General features: G+C 47.1%; 1 protein-coding gene across 1 annotated transcript in view; it reads left to right on the forward strand.

Annotated features, from left to right (window-relative positions):
- Positions 1-21,070, forward strand: part of DGLUCY (D-glutamate cyclase) — a 48,121-nt gene that overhangs the window by 10,540 nt on the left and 16,511 nt on the right. The window contains 7 exon segments of the mRNA XM_049705863.1: positions 459-581; positions 2,887-3,090; positions 6,618-6,878; positions 10,240-10,403; positions 11,100-11,286; positions 11,950-12,228; positions 15,247-15,369. Coding sequence (XP_049561820.1) covers positions 459-581; positions 2,887-3,090; positions 6,618-6,878; positions 10,240-10,403; positions 11,100-11,286; positions 11,950-12,228; positions 15,247-15,369 — 1,341 coding nt within the window.

The raw sequence follows: 21,070 nt of genomic DNA on the forward strand, positions 1-21,070 counted from the left end.
TTATTAGTGGGATGAATTGAACCCAATACATCCATCTTTGCTGTCTTCGTGAGCACTCTGATATCCGGCCAGGGGTAGGGATGCTGTTGGTCATCAAGCAACAGAGTTTCTGTCTAGGTTATGTGACTCGGTCTGCACCAAGATAAACTCAAAATCGCAATCTGTATGATGACAGTGTTGGACTAAATGCCCCCCTAGTCTCCTCCAGCAATCACACCACGCATTTAAGATTCCATGCTCTGAAACTATGCCCCTCAAAATGCACTAGAAGTCAGCAAGTATTCTGGGTTGGTAAAGTCCGGATTCCTGGTGTCCTCCCTGGACTTCTCCAATTTACAGTGGTTCTGTGACTAGAGTTGCTCTTGGAGAAAGAACCATAAACTACTCAACATGTTCAAATCAGATAGTACCAGCCAGTACAGGACCCAGTGGAATTCACTTTCTTCTTCCATCTGCAGAACTGTTGGGTATCAAAGATCTTTCCAAACCTGACCACGGGGAGCCTGTGGTGTGTCAGCCAGGGCACGTTCCAGTGTTCTGGCCTTCTCAGCTGACCAGTCTCGAAGCTGTCAGCGCCTGCAGTATGTCTGGGCTTAAGGGCGCTGTTACTCTGACCTAGGAGGGAATTGGGTGGGTTTCCAGTTCCTGAATGCATAGGTTTATGGTGCAATGACTTAAGGAATAAAGTCATAAAACACAGGCCTATAGCCCACAGCAAAGATCCCTCTGACTGCTTTCTTTTCATCCCAGTGCTGGGTCTCACCAGAGCAGCTTGTCTTTCAGCTCAAATATGTTTTGATTAAATATATTTCTATCAGCGGAAGGCTCACAGTCCAATCTAACAGAGGTGCCAGTTTTGCTTGATATTTTGAGACATCTTGGAGGTTAGTGGGGCTTTGAAAGCAAAGGTGAAGGCAAGCAACTCAATTAAGCAAAGCATTTCACATGGTATTTGCTGGGTGTTTGAAAGCAATACTGTCGTTCCTTTTTTTCAAAGGCCAAGGGTGACATTACACTGAAGCGACACACGAGGGCCCCCTAACTAGCACACAGTAAGGTAAGGATGTGACAGAGACATTAAAAATAACTGTTGCAGCCCATTGTTGTAGACAGAGGAAGATTCTAGCCAGGTCAGCCCGGCTTGCACTACAAATAATAGAATTTAGTGCTACTTTCAATTTATTTTTAAAGCATTCATGGACGCTTAGCTATTAGAATGGCCTCATGATAGGGGAAGATTATCTGTAATATGGTGATAGGGGATTATATTCGTTTATTCACACAAATGTATTGGGAGCCTACTCTGTGCCCAGATCTTAGGAATAAAATGCTGCAGGAGACAAGATACAGTTCTCAGGGAGCTTGTGGTCATTTACAAGTGTGTGTGTGCTCACGTGTGTACACACATCCACACACCCACAGTAAATATCCTCCAGCACGATGGTCTCAGCCCTCTCCTGTCCCCTGCCAGGGGGATGCCCTGCAGAAGAGCTCTCACTGCAGCTGGGATCCCAGCACACGATAGCCCTTCAGTTCTGACTTGCGATAGCATGTTTGATTGTAAATGAGAACAAATGACATCATTGGTCAGGGATCACCTTGAATCTTTCTAATTTATAAAAATCATGCTCAAACTTCAATATTTAAACTTCTGTTAGCAATAGATTAATTGCTGCACATCTCACAACAGATGGGCCAAAACCCCATGTCACACTTCGAGCTGACTGTTCTAGTGTGTGATGGCTTTAGAGTGACCAATTTTAGGTTCTGCCCCAAACACAGAAATTGCATTCATCGAAATCCTTAGTTCTTCCACTTTTTATCACAGCTGTAAGTTAAGTTAGAATGCTTGACGCATCTGTCAGTAGGTTTTCCTTCTGAAGTGTTGGCTGACTTTGGCTTTCTGTTAGATCTGAGAAATTTTATAGTTTCCTGTGAAATCCAAGACGTTGTTACTTACTCAATTCATGTCTACATTTATTGAGCACTTATTGTGTACACTTGTGAGATGGATAAGCAATGGTCCCTCTTCTCTGGGAATATACAGCTGAGTGGGGTTAAAGTACTCAAGGATCATAATGACACTGAAGAAAGCAGAAGGTCTAAATTAAGTTATAGTGAGGATTAAGCACCTAACAGGCCAGGCACAAGGACATGAGAATGGATAAGATATAGCACCTGGTTCAATAATGCAAAGCATCACCTATACCGAGGGCTTACACTGGACCAGGCACTTTGCTAAACACTTTTATGTGCATTTTCCAGTTCACTTCTGACAACAACCAGATGAGGCATTATCATTATTTTACAGTTGAAGAAACAGGTTTAGAGAGGATAAAGTCACATCTCACGCTCAAGTGTGTTCACCATGCAAAGTCATGTCTTAATAACTATGCTACAGTGCATCTGCTGCCCAGAATCTAGTGGGGGAGAACAAAATTAGCATAAACCAAAGCAAAATATAGGGGACATGAGAAAAATAGAAGCTATGTTCAGAGAGAACTATTTGTTAGCAGATCTAACAACTGCTGCAAAGTAAAGCAAAATGGCTTGATGCGTTGCAAGTGTTTAGTAAGTACTTTCTGATATCCACGGGATTGCATTGATGGAAACTCCTAGAGCCCCAACTGTAGCTGTGGGTACCTCACTTCTTTGCCCACACTCAACCCATCTTCACCTTCCTAAAAATCAGGGGCCCCCCTTAATGTGGAACTTGATTTAGTCGTAAGCCAGCTCGTCCTGGCCTGGTGCCAACAAATGGGTAAGGAGCGCCGCCGGCTAAGCCAAGGCATGGGCGCCATCTTTCCCGTTAACGGTGGGCTAGACGGGCATGGACGGGGTTTGATGAAGTGGGCTGGGCTCAGACCCTCCTGTTGTGTGCCTTAGAGATGCCACTGGCTTTCACCAGCGCACCGGCTTGCACAGTTATGACTGACCTGAAGGGTACAGCGGCTCCGGCCAGATGTCTCACCCCTGAGGGAATGCCAGAGGTCCATCACATTTCCCAGGATCCTTTGCACTGCAGCATGGCGTCAGCTTCAGTCGCTCAGAGGGTCAGAGAACTGGAGATGATAATTGCCATCGACCCCGGTAAGAAACAAGCAGTCACACCTCAAGGACCTGGAGAAGTTCATCACTGATGAACGTTCAGGGGGAAAAGCAGCATGCCAACTGTGTCTACAGTATGATTTTTTTTTTAATGCTAATACTGTGTATGAATCCGGAAAAAAGTAAATGCACCAAAATACTAACGGTGATGATCTCTGGATAGCGTGATTTTGGATGATTTTTTTTCTTCATTTTTTTCCCCCAAATTTTCAACACTAAACGTATGAGGGAGTTTGGGAGGTGGGCACGTTCCCATCCAGAACTAAATTGGGGTTGAGTAGGGAAGAAAAAGGGAGAGGAATGGTTCCTAGGTAGTCAACTGCCACTGTTTAACCAATGTCATCCGTCATTCCGTAATAATGTCCCAAATCGTCTTCTTTTGTGCCATTGCCTGGGGTTGGGCGTAGACTAGATTTTGTGCACTGGGCAGCGGAGATAGGAGGGGGTGTTGGATTGCTCCTCCTTGGCGGATCCTTGGTGGGGCAGGACCCTGCAGAGACAACCTCACAACAGTTTGCAGCCGACATGTTTATTGTATTTGGCGTCTCAGAGGATAGCCCTTCTGTGGTTTGAGAGCCGCTGACTTTCTAGACATGAGACAGGGCTGCTGGGGTCCAGTAGGGGTCTGCTGGTTCCAGTTAGGAGGAGGTTTGCTGAAAGGTGCTTGTCTGTTCGTTCATTCACTCATTCATTCATTCATGCTGCAGAAAACAGTTTCCTTTTCATGAAAACACATAGTAAGTTTGGGATATCTGTTCATTACAGATGCACGTTTCAGGACACACACATACATAGAGTCGTGGCTGTGTATACACAGAGTTTCTGACATAGCTGGTCTCCGTGGTGAATATTTTTAAAAATTCTGCAATACTTTCTGTCTCACAAACATTCTTACTCAGGCTGACGGCTCTCCTGCTCAGTACAAGCGTCATGAGGGAAGATGTATTGTTAGCTCTGCCATTAGCTCAGATAAAAAAGTAACTGGGAAGTAAATTTACTGCAGACACGGTGCTCCCGTTGCTTAATCAAAATGATCTGGGAGGTCGTCCACAGCAATACCCTCAGTGCTTGGATGAACTGTGTGTCAAGGCTTGAAGCATGAAGCTCGGGGGATAGGCAGATTTAAGACTGTCCAGAGGTGCCGATATTGTTTATCAAGGAAGGTCTTTAACCCTCAAGAACAACAGAGGCTTCTGATTCCCACTGTATTAAATAAGCAGGTATAAGACTGATGGCCATATAGTGAACACCAGTCACAGAGCATAATAATAGAGTCACTCAGTCATTTTTGAGAGGACCTCACATGGCTGGCGTTTGAGGTGCCTGGAGAAGATGAAGAAATGCAGGTTTATAATGTTAATGTTTGTGCTAATAATAACATCATCATAGATGGATGGACAGCTTTCAAGCTGACAAAGGTCTCTCTCCCCTCTTCTCTCTATCGGGGCTCACCACATCCTATTAAATAGGTTACATTCCAATTTTTTTCTTTTAAGATGTTGTTATTCTTCTCCCCACTTATCAACAGCAATTCATGTTTATTGTACAAACATCAGAAAACATGAAAGAGGCAATAAAAATTACCAGGTTCCCATCACAATTAACCATTATTAACAGTTTTATGTTTGCCCTTAAAGTCTTTTTCTTCAGTCTTGAACCTGTGAGACTGAATGCATATATATGCATAGGAATCATACTGCGATACCATTTTAGGACTTGCTTCTTTCCCTTTTAAATGTATTGTGAACACCCTTCTATGTCAGTAAATATCACCACAACATCCTTTATAGTGTTTGCATAGAATTCTATCTTATGAATGTTCTACCATTTTATTAATAGCCCATTATTTGACACCACAAACAATGCGGCACTGAACATCCTTATGACTACATTTGTGTACATACCCATGATCACTTTAGTAGGATAAATTCCTAGAAGTGAATTGCTGGCTCCAGTGGAGTGTACAAATCTAAGGTACAAATCACCCTCCCGACAAATGTTCCCGTTTCTACTCCCACGGGCAGTACGTGAGGGGCCCTTGCCTCACAGCCTTCCTCCACCTGGACCACCCCCAGCTCCATGTAGGAAAACTGATGTTCAGAGCAATCAAGGGACAAGGCCAAGGTCACATAGCTGTGACGTGCCAGTGCCTGGACTTGAATGTACGTTTCCAGATGCTGAATCTGGAGCTGTTCCTCCATAACCAGAATCCACACCCTGTGTCCCTCCACGTTGTCCAGGTACCTCGAATGCAAGTTGACGCCCCCCACATCCCTTAGGCCCCCCCTCTCATTTCAGCCGCAGCTGGGGTGGGAGTTCTAAGTCACATCCCCCCGTTGCACGGCACAGATATGCCCCGAGGTGGCCTGAGCATGGACGAAGGCACAATGGTATGTGATGGGAGTCCGGAGGCTGTGCAGCCTTCTGGGACTGGCTTGGCAGCCACGGTGGCATCTGTAAGATGCAGCTGGTGCCCAGCCCAACCCCCCACCCCCCCACCCCCCGGGTTCACTGCAGCTGCAGTGGGCAGTTCCCAGCACATCAGCTTTCCACCTGGGCCTCGGGTCTCTCTGTTTCTCCAGGAGAGCAGGTGCAGCCCAGAAGTGCCGGGGAGTCAACGCCCGACGGGCAGCCTTCACGCAGTAGGGGGCAGAGCTGGTGCGTACGGCTCAGTCTCCCTGTCCTCTGGCAGGACAGTCCCCAGGGGCTACTGCTTGGTTTCTTAGAGGATCTCAAGCAGGATTGAGCCGCCGTTGCCTTTGGAGTTAACCTGCTCACTCACACATCCTTTCGTGGCTTTTCACCTCCTCCCTCTTCTGACTTCCTTCCTGGGCTCCCTCTCCACTGAAATACCTGCCCCCAAGCCCTTGTCTTAGGTCTGCTTTGGGGGAATCCCCAGCTAAGACAGCCCTGTTTCCCTTCCTCCTTCTGTATTCCCTGTATTGGTTAGAGCTTGCTAAACTGCTCTAACAAATGACCCCCAAGAGGCTTTGCTCAAATACATACAGCAGAAATGTGTGCCTCTCTCACACAGCAGTCCAGGGCGGGTCCTCCAGGCTGAGTGTTCTAGCTCTGCAGGAAGGGGATCTGCTCCCTCGCGGTCACTCAGGGACCCAGCAGCTCCGCATCCCATCGTGAGACCCCCAGGGGGCGCTGGCTGTCAACAGCCCAGCTCCCAGGAAGGGAAGAGCTTGGAGTAGAGCCTGTGGGTGTACGACCAGGCCAGGGGGAGGCCACATCACCACTCCCACTCTCTTTCCACTGCTCTTCGATTGTCACATGGAGAGGACCTGGTCTCGAGGCTACACTTAACTGAAAGAGAGGCTGGTGGGCCCCTTACCCAGTGATCCTTCTCGACTGGCCCAGGAGGGGTCTGCCACACCTTCAAATCCACTTCTGAAACAAAAACAAGCAAACGAACAAAAAAACAAGCTACTGTCCCCATAAGATGCTACTTGGAACACAGTTATGTGATTTTGTGATTTAATTTTGTTTTTGCCTAATTTTAGGCAGCCGAGGTCTCGGACACCTGCTCCGTCCAGGCAAGCTGCTGCGGGCCTTCCTGTCTCCGTCCCACACCCGCTCCGTGCTCCGCACCACCGGCTTCCCCACGCATCTCAACCACGAGCCTCCGGAAGAGACGGACGGCCCGCCGGGAGCCGCGGCTCTGGCTGCCTTCCTGCAGGCCTGGGAGAAGGGGGTCTCCATGGTCGTCGACCAGAGAGCCTTGAATTTGTACAAGAAGCTTGTTGATGAGGCTGTACAGCGAGGTGAGCAGTGAGAGGAGGGGAGTCCCTTTAGCCAGATGAGGCTTCGTGGGCGGAGGGTGGAGGGAGTCAGCGTTTGTGGGACTTCCTCCGGGTGCCCAGGCACAGTGCTATGCACCTGACACGGGGCGTTTTCCTTAACACTCAGAACAACTCTTTGATAGCAACAGCCTTATCCCCATTTTATAGATGAAGAGACTGAGGCTCTGAGAGGGCGAGGTGATCTAACCAGGTGGGGATGATGAGCTGGAATTTGAAGCCGGGTCCACCAGGCCCCATGATCCCACCTGTGCACATGCTTCCCCCCGTGAGAGGCAGGGGTGACCTGCAGAGGACACTGAGACACCCGGGACAGGCCTGGACCCCTGAGTTGAGGGTAGAATGGTCGAGAATAGGGTGGTGGAGAGACTGAGACAGCCGTGTCCCACAAAGCCCAAATGGGCAGGATGCCCCACGCTTCCCAGGTTCCCAGAACACCCAGATGGGCATCAGGGCCGAGAGTGCTGACCGTGCGAGGCTGTGACGCTGCTGTCAGTGTGTCAGAACCGGCCTAGGGTGCAGGGTGAACAGCTGCTACTCATCTCTCGTCGTTCTGTGGGTGTCACTCAGGCATCAGCCGGGAGCCTACCGCGCTTCCGACTGCCTGTCTCTCTGTGTCCCTCAAAATGCATTCTTCAGAGAAGTACTTTTGTCTTCTTAGCCTCTCAAAAGGGCTTCCACCTCAGGAAGGCATATCCTAAAGCGCCTGCTACGTTAGAAGTTGTGAAAAGGCTGTGTCTGGACATACAGAATCCATTTCACACGATGAGTGTGTATTGAGTACCTAATATGTGCCAGGCGCTATTTAAGGCTTTTGGGATCCATCGGTGAACCAGACTGATAGCCATCCTGCCCTCATGGAGTAATGGAGACGGTAAACAGCATAGGAAAATTATACAGTGCATGTGTAGTGTGTTAGAAGGAGATACGCTATGGAATAGAGTGGCCCGGGACCCAGGGAACGGGGACTGACGGGCCAGGCGTGAGGGGGGCGCGCAGGGGTGGGCTGCTCTCTTAAACAAGAGGGTCAGGGAAGACCTCCTGGACAGGGTGCCATGTGAGCAAGGCTTGAAGCGGGTGCGAGAGTGAGGCCTGGACTGGCTGCGGGAAGAGTGTCCCTGGCTGTGACAATGGCCATGAGGTGGAGTGGGGGCCCGGCAGGCTTAAGACAGGGCAGCAGCCAGCTGACCGGCCTGGAGTGGGTAAAGAGAAGAGGAGCTGGATGGAGGACAGAGGTCACGGTTAGGTTTTAAAGGATACCCCGGGGGCTTCCCTGGTGGCGCAGTGGTTGAGAGTCCGCCTGCCAAAGCAGGGGACACGGGTTCGTGCCCCGGTCCGGGAAGATCTCACATGCTGCGGAGCGGCTGGGCCCGTGAGCCATGGCCTCTGAGCCTGCGCGTCCGGAGCCTGTGCTCCGCAACGGGAGAGGCCACAACAGTGAGAAGCCCGCATACCGCTAAAAAAGAAAACAAACGGATCCCCCGGGTAGCCACAGGCACAAGCGTAGGGACAGGAGATGGGCCAGGTTACGGCAGGTGGGAGACGAGGCTGCTGCCCTATGGCGAGTCCTTCTGTCCCCCAGTGATTTCAGCCACAGCTGGGGTGGAAGCTCTGAGTCACACAGACGGCCCAGGCCAGTGCTCTGTGGGGAATTCTCCAAAAACCCCTGCAAAACCACCCAGCCTGGAAGTATGGGGACTAATGCCTCCAGGGCCCCTCAACCCGTGGAGAGTGGGAGCTGCTGCCTTGCCTCCTGTCTTTTGGAGTCACGCAGGTCCCGGAGGAACGGAGACCCCATTGCCTTGAAAATGCACAAACCCTCCTGTTGGCTTCTCCTTCCCGTCCTCACTGTCCCTGTTCCCTCCTGGGATCATCTCCCAAATAAACCACGTGCACCCAAGTCTTTATCTCAGACTCTGGTTTCAGGGGACCCCAGAGGGATGAATGGTAGAGATGGAGGTTGTGAGAAGCAGCCAGATCTATGTCTCGAAGGTAGAGTCGTGACTGCTCTCATGTTCGGGGCAGGAGACTGAGAGGATGGAATTGGCGTGGACTGGTTCAGGGAAGACCATGGTGGAGCAGGCCTGACCTTGCACCCTGTTGGTGAGGGTGTAAAGTGGGGCGGCCGCTGTGGAAAACAGTATGGCAGTTCCTCAAAAAATTAAAAATAGAAAATACCATATGATGCAGGAATTCCACTTCTGGGCGTGTACCCAAAAGAACTGAAAGCAGGGACTCAAACAGATATTTCCACACCCGTTTGCACACCCAGCAGCACTGTTTACAATAGGCAAAAGGTGGGAACAACCCAGGCGTCCATTAACGAATGACTGGATAAACACAGTGTGGTCTGTACATACAGTGGAATGTTACTCAGCCTTGAAAAGGAAGGACATTCTGACACATGCTACAACACAGATGAACCCTGAGGACATTATGCTGAGTGAAATAAGCCCGTCACAAAAAGACAAACCTGTATGACTCTACTTGTATGAGGTGGGCAGAGTAATTAAAATCTTAGGGACAAAGGGTAGAATGGTGGTTGCTGGGGACTGGGGTCGGGGGAAGGGGGAGTAAGTGTTTAATGGGTACAGGGTTTCAGTTTGGGAAGATGTAAAAGTTCTGGGGATGGGGCTTCCCTGGTGGCCCAGTGGATGACAGTCCGCCTACCGATGCAGGGGATGCGGGTTCGTGCCCCGATCCGGGAAGATCCCACATGCCGCGGAGCGGCTGGGCCCGTGAGCCATAGCCGCTGAGCCTGCGCGTCCGGAGCCTGTGCTCCGCAACGGGAGAGGCCACAGCAGTGAGAGGCCCGTAGTTCTGGGGATGGATGGTGGGGATATTTGCACAATGACGTGAATGCGCTTAATGCAAGAGAACGGTACTCTTAAAGATGGATAAGATGGTAAATTTTACATTAGGTGTGTTTTACCACAATTACAATTTGAAAAAGTTTATAAGAGTGCAAGTTTGAGCCTGGGTAACTGAAAGTGTGGGTACCTATTAGACATGCAAGTGGGGAAGACAGCAGGCAATCAGATCCACGAGTCGAGTTCAGGAGAGCCGTCTGGGCTGGAAAGAGGAACTGGAGAACAGTTGGCATGTTGATGGCCTCAAAGTCAAGACACTGGATGACATCATGGAGGGAATAAGTGGAGACAGAGAGAAGGACCCAGATTGCGCCCTGGGACGCTCCACGCCCAGAGGTCAAGGGGAAGAGCAGGATCCTTCGTCCAAGAAGGATCAGCACTGAGGAAGGAGGAAAACCAAGAACCGTGTTGTCACCAAGGAGAAGGGACAGCCAACTGTGCCCACTGCTTCACAGGCCGGCAGTCTCTTCCATCTGGCCACGCCCTGCTGGGTGTTTTTTGCTGCCCACTTTCCCAGAAGTCGCTCTGCCCTCCTGTTCACCTGACTGCCGGCTCCATGCTGGACCTCAGCTCAGAACTGGGTCGTGCCCACACAGTGGCTTGGAATTTGGAATTCGCTGTATTAGATTTTGCAGAACTTTCGTTACATGTGGATGAAGAAAGTAGAAGCAATTTGGCCTTTTAATGACAATGATTTCAGTTCTTTTTTTATAAGTGAAGCCTGGGAAATGTTTAAAGAAGAAAGCTCAGTCATTGATTCCCTGTCTTGAAGATAAATTGATAAACTGGTTCTTTATAGCTTAGGTACAGTGTCTCCTCTCGCCCCGACCTTCCTTGCCTGGGCTTCCTTCTCTCTGTGTGCCCCCCTTGGGGATATGTTCCCCACCCTGTGTGGCTCCCTGCTGCCCCGTCTTACTAGTATCCTGTATCCTCAATCCAACTTCAAAGAAATAAAGAGCCAGCCTTTACACAGCGCCTGCTTTGTGCCAGGCCCCCAGCTTGGTGCCTGGCAAACATCACACCATTGCGTCCACAGCAATCCTGGGAGAGGGCCTGATTAACCCCATTCTGCAGAGGGGGAAGCCAAAGCTCAGAGAGGTCCCGTGGCTTGCCCGGACCCAGCCAGGAATTGTTGTTTGGTTCTATTCAACCCCCTTGCGGGGCCAACAGCCTGCCCCTCACAGCACACAGAGGGGCTGGGTCTTTCGACTTGTCGTGACTGCCCCCCATTCCCTGGGGTGTCACGTCACACGTAGACTGTGCCTCACGAGTATCCCTTGATGGACGACTGCCCTCCTCTTGTCTTTCCCCCTAGGCGGGGGGTGGAACTGGAGAAGGGGGGTTGGGAGAGCCCCGGGAGGGGCGCTTCAGGAGCTCGGACAGTGATCTGGCTCCTTGCCCTCAGCTCGCCCATCGACCCACTGGGGGGGCCGCGACAGCTCCCAAAGGGCTTGCGGTGACAACATGGGGAGGCTGGGGTGGGGAGCAGCTGTCTCGAGGCCGTATGGTTTTAACATAGACAAGGTGCTTATTTGGGTTGGCTTTATGTGAGGGGGTGAGGGGCTGATGATGGAGCTTATGGGGGTAACCAAAGCTCCCCCAACCGCCCCTTGATACTGCTGCTGGGCCACAGAGCAGTTCAGGAGCTCCTGCAGAACCAGCGGGACCTGAGCACTGGGTCCACCATCCCCGTCCCAGGCCCTCTGTTAGCCTCTGGATAAGATTTCGTCCTGGGCCAGCGAATATGCAAAGATTCTACCTCAAACGGCTCTGAGGGGGTTTAGTTAATGGAAACCAAATCAATTTTATTTTATTATGGGATTTGTGTGTGTGTTCCACATATTCTACAATAATCTGTATTATTATTATAATTAGAAAGTGTGCTTTTTTATTTTATTTTATTTTATTGTTTTGCGGTACGCGGGCCTCTCACTGCTGTGGCCTCTCCCACTGCGGAGCACAGGCTCTGGACGCGCAGGCTCAGCGTTCATGGCTCACGGGCCCAGCCGCTCCGCGGCATGTGGGATCCTCCCAGACCGGGGCACGAGCCTGTGTCCCCTGCGTTGGCAGGCGGACCCTCAACCACTGCGCCACCAGGGAAGCCCTGATACTGTTTCTTAAAATGATCTGAGAGACCAACGCCCAGCACAGGCTCTGGCACACAGTGGATTTTGAACCAAGTTCTGTAGGAAAGAAGGAAACGAAGACGGAAGGGTCCTTCGCACAAACACAGGAAGGCATGAGCCAGCCAGGCACCTGGCTCTCCATAAGGACCCTGTGCCCTCACCCCGGCAGGTTTGACCATCTGGTGGCAATCGAGCGCACGGGAGGGGCTGCCGATGGCGATTACTACAACGCAAGGAAGAGGAACATCAAGCACTTGGTGGACCCCATCGATGGTCTTTTCCTTGCAGTGCAGAAGAGTTCTGGAATTTCAACAACTGGTAAGCAAGGGGCGCTGAGAATGCGACAAGAACATGTCAACACTAAAAACCTTTTTTATTGACTGTTGAACACATGACAAAAAGGAGTTATATGGGACCATTGTTTTCCACTTCAGAGTTGGTCTTTGTTTATTCTGGTTGGTATAGACAATAACGATGCTGACATTTAGAAATCCAGTGTTCCCACGAGCAGGAAAGGGAAATGACGCTTAACTGAGCATATTCTATTTGTCCAACTCTAAAACATCAAATCTAATAATAAAATAATGACAATAATAAGCTCAAGCCATGATATATTATTTTGGTCATACAGGGTGAATGTACCATATGTATTCTGTATCATCTTATGAAGTTTATTCATTTTTAAATGTATCTTGAATGTATGATCAGTGTGATATTTTGATTGCTAATAATGGGATCATTCATGTTTGTAGAGAAATTTATGGTATTCAAAGAGGTTTCACAATCATTGTATTGTTTAAGCCTCTCTTAAAACCTGCAGGTAAGGAAGGTATAGTTTCCAAAGGTGAGGCCTAGGGAGGTAATTAGGAGTAGAGTCCAGACTCCCAGGGCCCTACCGACTATGCTTTTCGTGGGACCATGTTGCCTTTATGAATTTCTGAAAGGCTTGATGTGACTGGGATGCCAGCAGTCCTCCCCTGGGGTGGGAACCAGAGCGTGGAGAAATGAAGGCACGTTTGTCGTGTTCCATATTTACTTTTTCTGTCCATTCAAACACTTCAGAATGTTTCCCAGGCCCATTAGTTGCCTTTGACTTTTGGGGTTTTGATGAGACAATGAAAGCCTTCCTGGCTGAGTAGAAAATTTCCGCAAATCGCCCTGGTCTTTCCCAGAAGAGGCCTTGGGTGTGGTGCTCCCAGTGCGGCTGGCTTCATGCTTCCTGCCTCTCTGGGCTGGGGAGGCCTCCCAGGATAGAGCGGAAGGGCTTTCTGTGTCTGCACGGGCCAGCAGGGTCCAAAGAAACTGTAGAGCAAACACTCTTCCCCCGCTGAATGGACCCCCGATCTGTGCTCTTCCCCCAACGATGCACCCAAGATCCCAGAGGAAGCAGGTGGAGCTGGCTGTGCTTTCAAGTTGCCCCCTTTGTGGACCCCTGGACCCTTGGCCTCAGGAGCCTGAGCCCCTCCTGTGGCTGACCAGCCCCCTGCTCAACAGAGTTGCCCCCCAAACCCTCCTTTCCCTCCTTTGCTCCATCATCACCCCTGTTCCTCAGTTCCACAGGCAGCTGCCTTGTCAGGGAATCACACTCAATTGAGAATCAAGACTACCCGGGTCCTGCCCCTCTCAGAGACTCTGTAAAGTGAGGTCAAGTCCACAGACGGGACACACCTGAGGAGCGAACAAGATGAACTTCATAAAATGTTAAAGGGCAGAGACAGAAATAGACAAGATATCAGTGCTAGGTGTTGTTATTTTCTTTCATTCAATGGACTGTCATGGATCTAGAAAACTGTTCTGAGAAAAATCCTCAGGGTGAGGACCTAGGGCGTCTGGTCATCCACAATCATCGCATTCTTTTGGCCGAGACCAGGTCTCTGATGTCCAAGGTGAGTCAGCTCCAGGCCCCTCTCCACCATCACGCAATGAATGCTTGCCTCTGGTGGAATTCTTCCACATATTTGTAGAAATAGACACAAAAACAGTCATACAACAATTCTGTAGGCTTGAGGGGCCCAGCCTTCTGTCCTTGGGGCACTGGGATAATCCCCTTGGTGAATGGTTATCTTGAGGCAGCTGCAACTACCTTCCAGAGGCAGATTCAGCTGACCTCTAGTCTACAGAATCCTCCAGAAACACTTGGACGCAGGACCAAATGGTGTTCCTAGGGCACCACCTCAAAGGGCACAGGCTGCAGGGCTTGTTAGAGTTTTTTGCATCTTGTTCCTACAAGGGTGGAGTTACCTGGTAATTACTCCTAGCCAGTTCACCTCTCTTGAACACCGTTTATTTCACCAATGAAATAATATCTGACAGGGCTTCCTTGGTGGCGCAGTGGTTAAGAATTCGCCTGCCAATGCAGGGGACACGGGTTCGAGCCCTGGTCCGGGAAGATCCCACATGCTGCGGAGCAACTAACCCCGTGTGCCACAACTACTGAGTCTGTGCTCTAGAGCCCGCGAGCCACAACTACTGAGCCCACTTGCCACAACTACTGAAGTCCGCGTGCCTAGAGCCCGTGCTCCACAAGAGAAGCCACCGCGATGAGAAGCCCACACACCGCAATGGAGAGTAGCCCCTGCTCGCTGCAACTAGAGAAAGCCCACGCCCAGCAACGAAGACCCAACATAACCAAAAATAAATAAATAAAATTAAATTTTAAAAAAAAGAAAATTTCTGACATTTACTTATTCTAACATATTTATGCTAGCATTTATTATGCTACAATAATTAACAAACCTTCTGGTGCCTAGCAGATTGGCCTTTATTCTGTGGTCTCTTTCAAATGCTAACAGGCCACCCCTGGGGTGTGAATTCCTCATTATGCTGCTTCACAAATTAACCAGGCGCCTATCTGGTGTAGATTAAAATTAACTAAAATGACACACATACCTTTCACATACTTGAAACAGAAGGCTTTAAATTACAGAATTGACTTTAACAAACCTATACCCGTTCCCTTCTGCCAATGGAATGCTGTCCGGTCACAGTAATGAGACTCAGGGCCTTATGGCCCCTCCCTGAGCCGGAGCTACTGGCAAGGAGAGGAAGTCCTGGATGCCACCATCTCTCGTGGACCTGGCGCCCCATCTGTGACTGGAGAAAGTGACCCAACGGTGGACACGGCCACACTCTGCTGAGTTCCAAACCTGGACTCATTTTTAACTGGAGAAGTTTCTAGAATACCTGAAGAAGTCCAGCATCTCCTGGTAGTGTGAAAATGTATCCAGAGCCAACCCCTTTCCCCACCCTGAGGCACATGTGAAGGGGCTGCTCTGCCCCATAACCACGCCACATTTTGCCTGATCCTGTGCCCTGACTCAGTTCCCTTCCCTCCAGCGGTCGGTGACGGAGGCAATGAGCTTGGGATGGGCAAAGTCAAGGAGGCCGTGAAGAGGCACATACGAAATGGGGACGTCATTGCCTGTGACGTGGAGACTGACTTTGCGGTCATCATCGCTGGTGAGTGCTCAGACGGCCAGCCAATCAGGCAAGGCTGCCCAGGGGAGGGACCTGGCTTGGAGCCTGTCCAGCCAGAAAATCATCTCCTCCATGAGTGGAGTCTAGAGGGCGCCAGGGTAAGAAGGGGACCTGGTTCTTAACCTCTGGCCTCTCAGTCATTCAACAAACGTTTGCTGTGGGCCAGACATTGCTCTGTGTACTGAGGCTGGAGCAGCAAGGGCCCTGCTCCACGGAGTGCCTGCTCTAGTGTTGGGAGATGGACAATGAGCCCTAACAAAGAAATATACCAGATGGTGCTAAACAGTGAGAAGAGCTACAGGTAGATGGGAGAGAGTGACAGGCAGCCCACTTTAGATCAGTGCTCTGAAGAGGGGTCATCTCTGCTTTTATCTGTACCTCCTGTGGGGTGGAAAGGAAGAGAACAATCTGGCAAACGTTTGGAAGATGCAGGAGGCTTCAGCTCTCCTTTCACTTACCTCTGCCCCAGGCTTCCCTGCCCGACCCTGCAGCTGCCCTTCCCATCAGGACCAACCTTTCCTGTGTCTGGGTCCTTCCAGGCCCCACCCTTCCTCCCTTGACTTCATCACAAGTTTCAGGAATTTTGACCCATACCTGAGAAAGGCCCTCTCCCTTTTCATTGTCAAAGTCAAAAACAGCCGTGGAGATAAGCAGAAATATCTGAGGGTACCAGTGCCTGGGTAAGAAAACTTGAACTGTAATTGACAAGTTGCTGGAAGCTTCGTGTGGACAAGTCTGAGTTAGAAGCTCCAGAGGGACCTAGTCATAGGAGGCTCCCACCTTCTGTGAGCTTTACCTTCACAGGCTCTACCAGGTCCACACTGAATATTAGAGAAAAATCCCCTCATGCTTTAGGTAGGGGAGGGGAAAGTGAGCCATTTTTGAAATACACCAGAGCACCTGTTCTTCTGAACAAGGCCTGCCCTCGGAAGGAACTATTATACCAGAGCCTAGCCTGCTAGGGTTTTAACAGAGCCTAACTTACCTAGGGGAAAGAAATACCCAAAAGTAGATAACATGCAATAACAGATGGATAATGTAAGCAGAGAAATAGAAATTCTAATAAAGAATCAAAAAGAAATGCTAGAGATAAAATACACTTGTAACAGAATGAAGAATGCCTTTGATGGGCCCATTAGTAGATTAGATACAGCTGAGAAAATAATCTCTGACCTTGACGATATGACAATGGGAACTCCCTAGACTAAAAAGATAAGAGAAAAAAGACTGAAAGGAACAGAAAAGAATATCCCAAGAATTGTGGGATAACTACAGAGCTGTAACCTATTTGTAATAGGAATCCAGAAGGAGAAAGAGAAAAGAAATATTTGAAGAAATAATGACTGAGAATTTTCTCCCAAATTGATGTCAGACACCAAACAATAGATCCAGGAAACTCAGAGAATACTAAGCAGGATAAATGCCAAAAAAACTACACCTAGACATATGTTCAAATTTCAGAAAATCAACAATAAAAAAAATATCTGGAAAGAAGCTGGAGGAAAAAAACTCTTTACCAATAGAGGAGCAAAGATAAGAATTATATCCAACTTCTCCTCAGGAACCATACAAGCAAGAAGAAAGTGGATGAAATATTTAAAGTGTTGATAGAGAAAAATCACCAATCTAGAATTTTGTATCTTGGAAACTTTTCCTTTATAAGTGAAGGAGAAATAAAAAATTTCTCAGACAAACAAAAATTGGGGGAATTTGTTGCTAGTAGACCTGTCTTGTAGGAAATGTTAAAAGAAATTCTAGGGACTTCCTTGGTGGTGCAGTGGATAAGACTCTGTGCTCCCAATGCAGGGGGCCTGGGTTCGATCCCTGGTCAGGGAACTAGATCCCACATGCATGCCGCAACTAAGAGTTTGAGTGCCGCAGCTAAGAGTTTGAATGCCACAACTAAGGAGCCCGCCTGCTGCAACTAAGACCTGGTGCAACCAAATAAATAAATAAATATTTAAAACAACAAGAAAAGAGAAATTCTAAGAGAGAAGGAAAATTATATTGGTCAGAAACTCGATCTACACAAGAAAGGAAGAGCATTGGAGAATGAATAAATGAAGGTAAAATTAAAATTTTTATTTCTCTTATTCTTAATTGATCTAATGGATAACAGTTTGTTCAAAATAATAATGGCAACAATGTGTTCAATAATATGTGCTTATGTGTATATATGAGCATATATATATAATATATATATATATTATATATATATACATGAAATGAATGACAGCAATGATACAAGGGATGACAGGGAAGAATTAGGAATATTTTGTTATTATAACATGCTTGAGCTACCTGTGAAGTGCTTATTTGAAAGTGGACCTGGATTCATTGTAAACATATATTGCAAACTCTAGGGCAACCACTAAAAAAAATTTTTTTTTAAAAGAAGTATCATTGATATGCTAAGAAAGGAGAGAAAATAGCATCATATAAAGTGTTCAATTAAAACCGTGAAAGTCAAAAAACTGTGAAAGACAAAATAGGAAAAAGAAAAAGGGCAACAAATAGATAATAGCAAAAGTATGGTAGATAGTAATCCAACCATATCAATGATCACCTTAAATGTCAATGGTCTAAATATTCCAATTAAAAGACAGAGATTGTCATAGTGGATCAAAAAACAAGACCCAAATATGGTTGTCTCAAGAAACCCACTTTAAATATAAAGAAATGTATAGATTAACAGTAAAGGTTTGGAGAAAGATATACCATGTTAACACTAGTCAAAAGAAAGTAGGAGTAGCTATATAAATTTCAGACAGAGCAGACTTCAGAACAGTTCAGGAAAGTTACCAGGGTTAAAAGGGGCATTACATAATGATAAAGGGGTAAATACTCCAAGAGGACATAACAATTCTTAATGTGCATACTCCTAAAGTGTCAGGCAAAAACTGATAGAACTGCAAGGAAGAATAGATGAATCCACTATTATAACTGGAGACTTTAACACAGCTCTATCAGAAATGGACAAATCCAGCAGGCAGAAAATCCGTAAGGGCATAGTTGAACTCAGCAACACCATCAATCCACTGTATATAATGGACATCTTATGCCCTGCTTCATCCAACAACAATAGCCTACGCATCCTTCTCAAGCTCACATGGAACATTCACCAAGATAGACTACATTCCGGACCATAAATACCACCTTAACAAATTTTAAAGACTAGAAATCATAACATGTCTGCTGTCAGATCACAATGGAATCAAACTAGAAATCAGTAACAGAAAGATAGCTGGAAAAATCCCCAAATACTTGGAGATTAAACAGCACTCTTCTAAATAACACATGAGTCAAAGAAGAAATCTGAAGAGAAATTTTAAAATATTTTGAAGTCGATGAAAATACAATTTATCAAAATTTGTGGGATGCAGTGAAAGCAAGGAAATTTATTATATCGAATGTGTGTATTAAAATCTGTAATCTAAGTATTCACCTTAGGAAACTAAGAAATGAAGAGAAAATTAAATCCAAAGAAGGAAATAAATAATAACAATTAAAGCAGAAATCAATGAAATTGAAAACAGGAAATCAATAGAGAAAATTAACGAAACCAAAAGCTGGTTCTTTGAAAAGATCAACAAAATTGATAAGCCTCCAGCCAGACTAACTAAGAAAAAAAGAGAGAAGACACAAGTTACTAAAAATAAAGGAGGGCACATCACTACAGATGCCATGGAAATTAAAAGAATAATAAAAGAATGCCATGAACAACTCTGTGCCCATAAATTTGATTAAAAATGGCATACCGGGCTTCCCTGGTGGCGCAGTGGTTGAGAATTCACCTGCCCATGAAGGGGATACGGGTTCATGCCCTGGTCTGGGAAGATCCCACATGCCGCGGAGCAGCTGGGCCTGTGAGCCATGGCCGCTGAGCCTGCGCGTCTGGAGCCTGTGCTCCACAACGGGAGAGACCACAACAGTGAGAGGCCCGCATACCACAAAAAAAAAAAAAATGGGCAGAGGACCTGAACAGACATTTTGTTTTTCAAAAGAAGATATACAGATGGCTAACAGGCACATGAAAAGATGCTCAACATCACTAATCATCAGGGAAATGAAAATCAAAACCACAATGAGATATCACCTCACACCTGTCAGAGTGGCTATTATCAAAAGACAACAGACAACAAGTGTTGGTGAGGATGTGGAGAAAAGGGAACCCTGTACACTATTGGTGGGAATGTAAATTGGTGCAGCCACTATGAAAACAGTATGGAGATTCCTCAAAAACTTAAAAATAGAACTACCATACAATCCAGCAATTCCACTCCTGGGTATTTAGCCAAAGAAAATTAAAACACTAATTAGAAAAGGTATATGCACCCCCCCCCATGTTCACTGCAGCATTATTTTCACTAATCAAGATACGGAAGCAACCTAAATGCCCATCAGTAGATGAATGGATAAAGATGATGTGGTATATATATATAAGGGAATATTACTCAGCCATAAAGAAGAATGGAATCTTTCCATTTGCACCAACACAGATGGACTTAAAGGGGATTACACTAAGTGAAATAGTCAGACAGAGAAGGACAAGTACTGTATGATTTCACTTATTTGGGGAATCTAAAAAACAAAACAAATGAACACACATAACTGAACAGAAACAGAGCCATAGATACAGAGATCAAATAGGTGATTGCCAGGGGGTTGGGGAGGAAAGAAATAGCTGAGGGAGATTAAGAAATACAAACTCCCAGTTACAAAATAAATGAGTCATGGGTAGGAAATGTACAGTTTGAGGAATATAGTCAATAATTACCTAATATCTTTGTATGGGGACAGATATTAGCCAGACTTACAGTGGTGATCATTTTGAAATGTATAGAAATACAGAATCTCTATGTTGTATACCAGGAACTAACATAGTGTTGTAGGTCAATTACACTTCAAAAACAAACAAACAGGGGCTTCCCTGGTGGCGCAGTGGTTGAGAGTCCGCCTGCCGATGCAGGGGACGCGGGTTTGTGCCCCGGTCCGGGAGGATCCCACATGCCGCGGAGCGGCTAGGCCCGTGAGCCATGGCCGCTGAGCCTGCGTGTCCGGAGCCTGTGCTCCGCAACGGGAGAGGCCACAACAGTGAGAGGCCCACGTACCGCAAAAAAAAAAAAGCAAACCAAACAAACAAACTGACAGAAAAAGAGATGAGATTTGTAGTTACCAGAGAAAAAGGGTGTGTGGAGGGGGAATTGGATAAAAGTGGTCAAAAGGCACAAAGTCCCAGCTATAAGATAAATAAGTACTAGGGATGCAATGTACAACATGATAAGTATAATGAACACTGCTGTATAAGTGAAGGTTGTTAAGACCGTAAATCCTAAGAGTTCTCATCACGAGGAAAACTTGTTTTCTGTTTCTTTAATTTTGTATCAATAGGAGATGATTTGAGTTGATGGATGCTCACGAAACTTGTGGTCGTCATTCCATGATGTTTGTGAGTCAAATCTCTGTGCTTTACACCTTAAACTTATACAATGCTGTATCTCAATTATATCTCAATAAAACTGAAAGAAGGAAATGTAAAACTTCTGCTCTGCAGAAGACAAAGCCAAGAGAATGAGAAGGCATAGACTTGAAGAAAACATTTACAAAAGTCGTTTCTGATAAGACTGTTACCCAAAATATACAAAGAACTCTTAAAACTCACTAATAATAAAATAAACAGTCC

The sequence above is a fragment of the Orcinus orca genome, chromosome 2, assembly GCF_937001465.1.
Source record: "Orcinus orca chromosome 2, mOrcOrc1.1, whole genome shotgun sequence".
NCBI lineage: Eukaryota > Metazoa > Chordata > Mammalia > Artiodactyla > Delphinidae > Orcinus > Orcinus orca.